Source organism: Gopherus flavomarginatus, chromosome 4 (assembly GCF_025201925.1).
Source record: "Gopherus flavomarginatus isolate rGopFla2 chromosome 4, rGopFla2.mat.asm, whole genome shotgun sequence".
Classification (NCBI taxonomy): Eukaryota; Metazoa; Chordata; order Testudines; family Testudinidae; genus Gopherus; species Gopherus flavomarginatus.
In genome coordinates this window covers 212248710-212260041 of record NC_066620.1, presented here as the reverse complement: position 1 = coordinate 212260041, position 11332 = coordinate 212248710, and the positions used below count along the sequence as shown (strand labels likewise).

Sequence of the window (11332 nt, the reverse complement as noted above, 5' to 3'; positions counted from 1 at the left end):
TACCGTATGACAAGATGGCGGCGCTCGTGTTGCGTGAGTCCGTATTGAAAGATGGCGGTGAGCCAGCCCTTTTCCCGGCACCCTTTACGTAGCCGTCATCCAGACCCCGTACGACAAGATGGCGGCACCTAATTTATTTACCCAGCATACTGTGCGTGATGATGCCTTACTGCAAGGTGGCCGTGACTGTACCTCTTTCCCGGCATGCTCCGCGCCTCTCCTTCCGGGAGCATTTCCGTACGCTAAGATGGCAGCGCCCGGCGGTCGCTCAGCGCGAGCGCTGGTGCAGTACGTGGTGCTGCGGGGGGACCTGCAGCGGGAGCCGCTCTCGTGGCCGCTGGGGGCCCTGGTGGCTCAGGCCTGCCACGCGGCCCTGGCGGTGGTGCATGCGCACTACGGGCAGGCGGACACCGGGGCCTACCTGGCTGAGGGGGGCAGCATGAGGACCGTGGTGCTGGAGGTGAGCGGGGCACTATATGGCCCGCGGGCGTTGGGGCCGGGCGGAAGCGGGAGGGGGTCGGGGCCTTGGCAGAGCAGGGTGCCAGCAGTGCCCCTAGTGGGGAGAAGGAGAAGTGAGGGGTAAGGGGCCCATGGTGGGGAGGGGTCCCAAGAGGCCCTTGGTGGGACTCCAGCAGCACGAGGACCACACGTGTGGGAGATGTCGGAGGGCAGGTTTGTGCAGAGCTGGTCGCTCTGGGTATAATGCAGGGGAAGGGAACAGCCCCCGGGGTGCCCTGCTTCATCTAGCACCAAGCAGCAGGTAAGTGCTGCTTTTCTTATTCCCCTGCGTGAGGCCGAAGCCTGGGACGGGGCTAGTGCTGCTCCCCATGTTTGTTCCAAGCACTAAAGCCACGTCCTGTCAGAAGGAAGAGGTGCCAGCCTTGAATCTCTGTGAAGTGAACCAGGAAAATGTCCTGGAGAGCATCCTGGCATGGATGCAGGTGCCCGCATAGGTTCATGGCTCTCCAAAGCATCAGCCTTTTTTTCCAGCACTGTCAAAGCAAAGGACATTTGGTAGCCCCTGCTTTATGGATGGCAGATAGCAGGTGGGGCTGCAGAAAAGTAGGCCAAGCAGAGCAAAGCCAGAGCATCTGGTCACCCTGCAGGTTCTGTTTTGATCCAAATGCTCAGTTGCTCATGGAGACTACAGGTTCCAGCAGATGTAGACTCCACAAGTCATTTGAATTCTGGAGCATCAAGTCTCAACTATCAATTGGATTAAAGAAATTCTATTGGCATAAAGAGAGAAGCAATTGTTAGGACAGTTAAATCTGATACATTCAAGTATCTGTCCAGTGGGACATTACAATACTGGAATTTCTATACCATCTGACGGGTATTGTTTACTTCTAAGCTGTGAGATGAGGGTGTGGCAGATTACGACACCTTAGAAAGCTGTGTCTATCCGACACTTCAGCATCCAAGTAACAGCACATGTAACAAACCCCACCACAAGCCATTAGCACATTGCTTGCGTTATTGAAATAGTTTTGTTGCTCAGCAATAGTTGAAGGCTACTCTTTATGTAAACTAGCTGAGAGGGACACCACATGCACTTCTCACACAACTTGCATGTGAGTGGCCTTGCAGTGTGGATAGAATGTGGCATTGTGGAACTCATATCCCATCTTAAATCCAGGTCATCCTGCTGAATCTCCCTCCTGGCTCTTGGCCTATTCATATGTAGGAGCATAACATGAATACTTCAGGGAAAAATTACTTTGTCTTTAGCCATCTTTGCCTCTACCAAAGGCAGTGTGGTCAGTGGCTACAGTATGGGACTCAGAGTCAGAAAATCTGGGATCTGTTCTGTCAGCTCCACCATCCACTTCCTGTGTGACCTTTCTCTACTTCATTTCCTCATCTGTAAAATGGGCATAATGCCGAAGTGCGCTGTATGATGACAAGTGTTGAAGTGGAATACCTGTCCATGCTATTCTTGGCATGAGCTAGTGCTGTCAGTCCCTCATTCCATATAAACTAGCCTCATACACATGAAAAGCATAGTTGTGAGGCTGAGTCACAACTATTAAAAATCATCTTTCCCTGTTGTTCCTACAGCTTGTTGTAATAAGTCATCTCTTCTCCCTAACGTGTCTATTTCAGCAGCTGTATGTGCTGCCAGAACTGAGGGTTGGTTTGCCTATTGGCAGTGAAAGATCAGTAAGTGACAATAGTTTTGTCAAAACTAACTTGTTGCAGCTTTGAGACACTTATTTGGGAACTGTCTGCATAGGGAGTTGGTTTCATTCTGCAGTTATCTATTCTGGTATAGCCCAAGTGAAGTAATGCATGGGGGAAGTTCATTGTTCAATCTGCAGTCGCGCGCGCACACGTGTGTGTTTGGAGCATCTCCAAAATTGCTCCTGTTGGTACCTGTCTGGCTTAAAGTCTTGGTTTTCATACTCACTGCTGAAAGGGCACGCTGATATTTTGTTAGCCTTGATGTCCCAGTAAGGCTTTTTCAATGTTCTATAGAAAATGCCAGCCCAGCACTGTGCAGTCAACCTAAAATGAAAAACCAGCCCTTGAGAGCTATCCTACAACAATATGGTACCATCTACTACTTTGCAAGCAGTCAGGAAAATGAAACCTAGCCCTAAAGAATGTCCACGCTAAACTAGATGGATAATGCAAGGAAGAGGCTACAAATCAGGGAGAGGGCAGGGAGGGAAACCAGGAGATATACTGTAAAGGAAGCAGCAGCAAGGTTGGGCAAGAGCCTGGATGTGTGGAGAGAGGTACTGAGGATGCAAATCTAGGTGACCAAGAAGAGGTTTGAGTACTCAACTCTGTGAGAGTGAGATGGGAGAAAGAGGGCTGAGAGGGAAGAATGGCAGCTTAGGTTGATAGAACAGTGACATCTGGGGGGTGATGCGGAGGCAATGAGGGGAGAGGGTAAGGAAGGAATTTCCCATGAAACAGATTTGTATTCCGTATCCTTGGGGTTATCACACATGGGTGTGAGTAGTGTTAAACTGCTCCCTTGCAGTGCCCTCCTGGGTAACATCTGATCTCACAGCCATAGGTTCCTTTTACAGGAAGGCAAATGCAGATGGAAGAACTGCTCACAAGCTTGAAAATGGCAGAGGCCCTTTAGAGGGAAGAGCATTGAAGGACTCCATGGCCCATCTGTTGAGTTGGCTTGTCACTTCCATGAAAAAAGTAGCTCAATGTGGTGCTGTGTGGTAGCAGCCTGTTACGCTAACCATCTGATGTGTGGTGTGAGCATCCAGGAAGGAATCTGCTTCTCTGCCCGTCATGTGCAGGAGCTGAACATCCCTCTACATGGACAGAATGCTTTGCTTCTAGTTCAGCAGACTGAAGAAGGTGGTGGGAAAGAAGAGGAGCAACCTTTATATGCACCCTTGAACAATGTGATAGGCAAAGCACCTGCGATGTTTAGTGAGCAGCTATGCAAGATGACCCACAGCGTGTAGAGCTTGTAGGTCCTGGGTGGCCATTTCTGCTCATCGCTCCCCATTTCTGAATATGTTGGGCACTTGAATAATCATCTCCATTTATATTGTGCTAATAGTGTGGTATCTAGGTGCCTATCTAATACATGTTGATTGGATTAGTTAGAGTAGTTATCAGTGGTTCAGAGTCATGCTGGAAGGGCATAATGAGTGGGATCCCACAGGGATCAGTTCTGGGTCTGGTTCTGTTCAATATCTTCATCAGTGATTTAGATAATGGCATACAAAGTACACTTATAAAGTTTGAGGACGATACCAAGCTGGGAGGGGTTGCAAGTGCTTTGGAGGACAGGATTAAAATTCAAAATGATCTGGACTAACTGGAGAAATAGTCTGAAGTAAATAGGATAAAATTCAATAAGGACAAATGCCAAGTACTCCATTTAGGAAGAAGCAATCAGTTGCACACATACAAAAAGGGAAATGACTGTCTAGGAAGTAGTACTGCGGAAAGGGATCTGGGGGTCATAGTGGACCACAAGCTAAATATGAGTCACCAGTATAACGCTGTTGCAAAAAAAGCAAACATCATTCTGGATATATTAGCAGGAGTGTTGTAAGCAAGACATGAGAACGAATTCTTCTGCTCTACTCTGCGCTGACTAGGCCTCAGCTGGAGTATTGTGTCCAGTTTTGGGTGCCACATTTCAGGAAGGATGTGGACAAATTGGAGAGAGTCCAGAGAAGAAAAAGAAAAATTATTAAAGGTCTAGAAAGCATGACCTGTGAGGGAAGATTGAAAAAAAATTGAGTTTGTTTAGTCTGAAGAAGAGAAGACAGAGGGGACATGAGTTTAAGTATGTAAAAGGTTGTTACAAGGACAAGGAAGAAAAATTGTTTTTCTTAACCTCTGAGGATAGGACAAGAAGCAATGGGCTTAAATTGTAGCAAGAGCGGTTTAGGATGGACATTAGGAAAAACTTCTTAATGGTCAGAGTGGTTAAGCACTGGAATAAATTGCCCAGGGAGGTTGTGGAATCATCATCGTTGGAGATTAATAGCAGGTTAGACAAACACCTGTCAGGGATGGTCTAAAATCGATAGTCTTGCCATGAGTGTAGGGGACTGGACTAAAGGACCTCTTGGTCCTTTTCAGTTCTATGATTGTCTGATAAATCCTCCATCAGAGTCCATGCCCACCAGTTCCCTGGAAGAGAGCTCCTAACCCCACTCCAGATGCAGTCAAAATTCACCTCCATTTAAGCATCTGATCCCATTTAAAGCCCATACTTAGGGCTTGTCTATGCCAGTGGTCTCCAAACTTTTTTGATCGCACATCCCTATCAGTAAAAAATGTTTGGAGCACGCACCCTCAATATATGTATATTTATTTATGTATAAATTATATACATGTATTACTATGCTAATATATTATGTACATTATAAAACATACACAAATAAAAATTAGAAAAGGATGAGAGATGAAAAATATTAACTATTTTATTAATGGTATAAAAAACCTTTTTGCTCTCTCAGATTATTTTTTAGTGAGAGCAAGGTGATTGAATATGCTTCATTATTTCTGAAAATCTTGGTTTAACACTTACAATACAGCGATTCAAAGGTCTGGGTTAGGGTTAGGGTGTGGGTGGGGTGCGGGAGGAGGCTCAGGGCTGGGGCAGGCAGGAGGTACAAATCACTTACCTGGGGCAGCTCCTGTTTGGTGCAGGGGGTGTGCAAGTGGCTCTGCGCAGCGTGGCACCTCCCCCATGACCACGATTCTGGGAGCTACCCCCACCCCCGGCATGCTGCTTGGAGCAGCGAAAACAGTGGAGCCATCCCTGAGGCTGGGGCCCCCTCAGCCCAGAGCCCTGCAGCCCCTAAAGCCCCTGCGTTCTGTTCTGTGCCTGGCTGGGGGTGGGGGGGAGGAGAGGCAACTTCCCCACTTGCTCCCTCCCTCCTCTGGCCGCCCCCTTTTTTCCCCCCTCCAGCGGCACTCCTCCTGCCGCAGCCCCCAATGGATCGTCTTGCGCACCCCACTTTAGAGACCACTGGTCTATGCTATTTTTTTTGAATAACTATACTGACTGCGCCCCCTAGTGTATATGCAGTGTAAGCTGACAGGAGGAGGTTTTTCTACTGTATAGCTAAACCACTGCTCTGAACAATATGAGCTATACATCAGGAGCATTCTTCTGCTGGCTCAGTTGCATAAACATCAGGGGACTTCCTAGCATAGCTGTCACTTAGGGTTGCAGGATTGTTCTGTAGTATAGATTAAACCTTAGATGCTGAGCTTTTTAGGACACAGACTGAGATCTGTTAAGTGCTATTTACTCCCCAGCATGTTATGTTACTAATCACCTGTGCCCTGTGGCGACACTTTTCCCAGTCCATAGCTGCTCCTTGAATCACAGGAAAGCAAATTCTGCCAATCACTCCTGGGATTTTTTTGGCAGAATTGTAGACTTGAGTTACCCTCAAGAATTGGACTTATTTTGGACAAATATATAAAATGGAGGCCTTGCCTCCATTAAGGAATGCTAGGTACTTATGGCAGGGTTACCACTACGTCCTGGCTAACTTTGTGCGAGTCCCTTAAAGTTTTCCTGGTAGTTATTCTTTTTCTCTTCCTAAAAAACTGACATATTCTGCCCCAGCAATGATTGCCACATTCCATCCCAGAACTGGCCGCATTTCAGTTGCATGCGGATAATTCTTCTCTCAAGATTTTGCACATGCAGTTGAAGTGCTTTTGAGATCCTTCTTATACCGCGTAACTAGAAAGTGGTGTTAGAATTGTCTGTGTGTGTGGGGAGGAGCAGTACGGAGGTGGAAGTTCTGATCAGTCAGCACAAGGGCTGCCTTTACTGCTGGCTTCCCAAGGCAATCTCAGGTTGAGCTCACAGTGAATTTTTCACACCCCCTCCCCTGTTTTCTAGGCCCTGGATGAGGGTGCCTTGACGACGCTCGCTGAGACTCTGAAGCAGCACAACATCGATCACAAAGTGTGGATAGAACAGCCAGAGAACATAGCTACTTGCATCGCACTCAGACCCTACCCCAAGGAGGAAGTGCACCAACATCTGAAGAACTTCAGATTGCTCAAATGACCTTTACCCTGGCTTCCCATTAGAGACCCTTCACCTTCATAGCGTCATACAGACCTAACCAGAACATGTCGCTTTCCTGGGTGCGTCTGGCTGTAAAAATGGTACAGATATATATGGAGACAATAAAGCTGCATATGTCCTAAAAGCATCATTTTTAGATGCATCTGCTGAAGAACATGTAACACTTCTACTGCACGTTGCTGTTAAAGCCAGTGCTCTTCAATGGAGATGATGACACACTCCTGTCGTTCACTTCCATGGAAAGGGATTTTGGTGGAATGTATGAATGCAGCTTATTCCACAATATTCACTTATCAGCTTTGAGCCATCAAAATTGCAGTGAGCAAAGATGGAAAAGATCTAATGGGATGCTTAGTCTGTGTCCCAGCCAGTCTGTGTCCCAGCCAGAATGGCTTTTTCCCTACAACAAACTCACTCGGCTGTGTCAATTCTCATTTTTAGATTTCTCCAGAAATCCACTGCAGCCGGGGGAAATTATTCCCTAGACCAACAGGTCTTGCTTTCTAGGGCAGAAGTTTTCTCGAACATTCAGCCTAAATTTCACCCCATTACTCCTATCTCTGATGCTGAATTCTTCTCCTGCCATGGCCCATAGAGAATAGGGAGTAGCGAAATGTCCTTCAGTTTGTCCTTCAGTCCTGTCAGAACTGTTTTAGTTCCGTCTTCCCTTAAGTCAGTTCCTCCAGGCCTCTCATCCTCCTTGTCGCTCCTCTCTGAGCTCTCTCCAGTTTGGGTCTTCCAAATAATGAGACACCCACGTGCAGGCTGCCCTCTAACAGCTGGGGTGATTCCTCTGCATATGCAGCCCCAAATCATAGCTACCGTATTGCATAATAGGCCTGCAGTTACACCCAGGTTTGCAATCTGTGGTGCTTTAGGTCTCCCAACACTACCACTGCCTGGCTTTCTCCCTTCATTGCCTCCCTGTGAAGCAGCAGAATTGTCCACAGCTGTTTGATAGTTACCCGGAGTTTGATTGTGGGGAGCAGGTCTTGTTAATACTGCTGGTAGAGAGCTACCCTATAGCACTTGAGTAACTTGCCACAACCTATAATTTGGGCCCCGAGGTAAGATCCAGCTGCCTGTATGGCACTGCCAGCTGTTCGCTTGCTTCCCCATAATATAGATGCCAACGGAGTGGGGTGAGGACATCACTACTTACAAGGATTTGAAATGAACAAATGCTAAGAAAGGGGGAGTCGCAGAATGAAATTAAGAAAGGGAAAAATGTAGGTTGAATACAAGGAAAAGCTCCTGGAGCTCTGAAGCCCCGATGACTTAATCTATATCTAGTGTATGCTGGAAGGCGCATTCCTGCATCCGTCACAAGGGGATGGAGTGGATAAGCCAACTGATCTCTTCCCTCTCTGATTTTTGTATGAAGGATCATAACTGTCAAATAGCTGCCCTGTGTGACACTGTCAGCTCTGCTGCTGCTCAGCTTTGGTAGCTTTTCTTAGCCTCTTTCTCCATATGGTGAGCACCCAACAACCTCACTATCAGACAGGCTTCTCCCCCAGATTCACCCCTTTTACCTTTGTTTCAACTGCCTCAGCTCTGCATCCAGCAGAAGCCCTGATGTTGTTTTCCCCTAAGCAAAAGACAAGGGAAAGCTTAAAAATCTGTTCTTTTAGCATAAGGAATGAGTAAATACAAGCAGTGCTAGGAGGGAAGGAGAGCTGTTACTGAAGATACAGCTTTGCCCTCTGGGACAACTGTTCAAAGCTCCCAGTGCTAAGCACTAATGCATTGTGCATTAGGCCTTATTTCTGGCAATTTCTTTTGCCACATGGTTGCACTGTCTAATGGGGAGTTTTAAAAAAACCCAAGTGTCTTGGTTCAAGCCAAGCATTTAGCTTGTCAGCCCAAGGGGCTAATATGATATGGATAGAAATGGTTAGTGATGCTCTTCAAAGGGGGTTAGTGAAGCTATTTTTTTGGATAGGATTTAGATTATTCCGCATGTGTTGTTACAAAGCCAGCCACACTGGGCTAATGTCCTAGAGCTAGAAAGGGAAACAGGCAGATCTAAAAGCACTGTCCAAGCTAAAAGTAAGATGCTAGCACTGCTGGTGAGAGAGAGCCTCACTCCCTCTCCATATGTGACCCCAAGCAGCGTAGTTCCTAAGCGAAAAGGCTTGACTTTGTTTTCATAAACCAGGTGAGTTCTTTATGCAGGTTAGTCTCATTTGCTCCCATGTGGCTGTGAATTGGCAGTTCTTATTTCAATGGAACTGGAGTTGAAAATAAACATGATTTTCTTTACCAGTCTCATGTTTGCTCTGGCTTCAGCTTACTGGGTTTGCATACTGAGCTCTGTTACTAAGAGACCTCTTTGATCTGGTTTGAGGGGTTATAGATCCCAAACATCCAAGTACAGCTGCTCCTGCATCCACCCATGAAAGCCAGAGCAGATGTGCCTCAATGATCATTTCAAATCTGCTTCCATCCTCTTTCCATCAGAGCAACTTTCCTCGGATTCATAGCAATGCAGGCCCATGCAGTTGCCAGGCCAGGGGCAGGAGATGTATCCTATGCAGCAGTCACCTTCTCTTGGCTGCAAAACAAGCATGTCATTGGCATGTGATGGCCTTGAGTTCTGCCCCATGGTGCAGGAACCAAACCAGTACCTGCAGTCTACTTCAGGTTATAGTACTGACAAGATTTCTGCTGCCCCTGATCACAAGCGCGTGAAAGAGGTGCTTGCGGGTGGTGCCCTTGGCTTTTCAAATACTGTACCACTCAAGCCCTGGGAACAAAGCCTGGTTGTAGCTAGTCCTCTGAAAGGGGCGTGTACCTCATCAGTAATCCTCCACCTCACCGCAGCCACATAAGCAAAATCTCTCTCCGTAAAGAAAATGCTGTTGGCCAGGCGAGACACCAGCTTTAACAAGCGCTCTACTGCTACGTGGTTCTCTACCTTCCTAGTAATGTGCGTCAGCATAAGTTACGTTGCGCCACAAAAGTCAAGCTGAGCTATAGCATGGCTACCTCCATGTAAATAAGGTTAAAGAAGGTGAGGAAAAACCACTGCAGCATTCCACACCCAAGGGCCAAACTCTGCAACTCATGCAGTGAGCTACTCATGGAGGACTCTGTTGGGCTTTTTCATAAGGGACCATCACCTTGTGGGCTGAACAGCAAATAAAGTTCATTTAAATGATTGCAGTAGTGACAGTTCAACTGGGGGAATCTTCCCTAAAAGGGCTGCCAGGTCCAACAATAATTTATCCTTGGGGAGTGACTTTCAGCCAAGGACCTGTAAGCAGGGGGCAGCCATTAAAGAATTGAGTCACTATGCTCTTGTGAGGTAATAGCCCCATTGTAAATGAGGGGCAGAGAGGCGGAGTGAATTACCCTAGGTCACCCAGCAAGTCAGTAGAGAAGTTGGGGGTAAAAGCCAGGTGTCAGCCTCATCCTCTTGCCAGATCAATCTCTCTTCCTACAATAGGGCAAAATACTATTCCAATGGACTAGTGGTGCAGGAGCAAGGCTATATTTATTTTCATCCAGGGTTGGAGCAGGCCTGTCCCTCCTCCAGAAACTAACAGGGAGAGAAGGGCTTGGCCGAGTTGTCCCTGCCTGGGATGGATGGCATTTTCACTCCATTTCTCCTTTATATCCTATAGGTTTCCTATTTAATCAGTTCAGTGGCCTTTGTAAGAAATAGAGTAAACAGACTGCAACTAGAAAGCCAATTTTTAAATGACTTTATTTACAACAACCAGCATAATTAAACATTGAATAAAGCTGATACTGTAACAGCAGAAAGCAAGAATAGTCAAGCCGCTGAAGAAATACGCCTCATTTTAAATACAGGAAAAATATTCCAAATGAGTCACACTTAAAAATGGCATTTATTTTAAGACAAAAGTGCTCTTTAAATGCCTCATTGCACATTAGAGTTGTTAAATGCAAGATTGATCAATTTTCCATCTTTTAGCTCCATTTACCCTAAGCAGGGGAAACCTAATGAGGAGATTTTTCACAATGTAATGTGAATTCAACTTTAAGTAGGAGCAGGGAAGATAAAACCAAAATACAAATCTGTGCCTGCGGGTTATTTTGGGACAGATTTTTAAGAATGGCAAAAATTGCTTTCCTCTATGGGAAGTTTTTTTAAAAAGCAATTAACAAATATGAAGCACTTTTAAAAAGAAAATAATTAGGATCTCCAGTGACTGATTCTCTTCTCATTCCCGTAAATTGGGAGTAACTCCGTTGGCATCGCTAGTCACACTAACCTAAAATAAGTGGGAAGTCAGGATTCATATTCTCTAACTCATTGTCATGATTCCCACCCCCCCCCCATTTTTTTTTAATAGGGAGGAAATAGCAGCTTCACTAACGTTCAGTCTAACCAGGCAGCAGAGACAGCAATTGGTGGTGGTGAGAACAACCACCCTCCTAGCTTCAAAACTAGTAGTTAGTTCCTCCCTAGATGGAAAGCTGTGACTAATGTAACCTAAAGCTACCCATGTTTCAGTGACCTGAGTTACAGGCCATAGCAGCATGTAGGACCCCCACTGCTGCTACTGAAGCTATTTAATAGGCACTGCCCCTGCTTTTCATCCAGGCATTTCTAAAGCATGTTGGTCGTTTGATCACAGTACACGTTAAAACTTCTGAGATGTTTGAGGATGGTTTGGAAGTGCTGCTGAAGAACAGAACCAGGGCCATTGGCTCATCTTATGCCATGGCAGCTGGGGACAAGGGTGGACAGCACCCCACTGGGGTCGGGCAGAGTAATGTTCTTGATGCCCTCATCAGTGAGTCAAT

At 46.4% G+C, this 11332-nt stretch overlaps 1 protein-coding gene across 1 annotated transcript; it reads left to right on the top strand.

Moving 5' to 3' along the window:
* The first annotated feature begins 103 nt into the window (after window positions 1-103).
* PTRHD1 (peptidyl-tRNA hydrolase domain containing 1) lies at window positions 104-8824 on the top strand. The gene is made up of 2 exons (XM_050948965.1): window positions 104-460; window positions 6362-8824. The coding sequence occupies exons 1-2, from the start codon at window positions 119-121 to the stop codon at window positions 6530-6532; spliced, it is 513 nt and encodes a 170-aa protein (XP_050804922.1). The 5' UTR covers window positions 104-118; the 3' UTR covers window positions 6533-8824.
* The last annotated feature ends 2508 nt before the right edge of the window (window positions 8825-11332 follow it).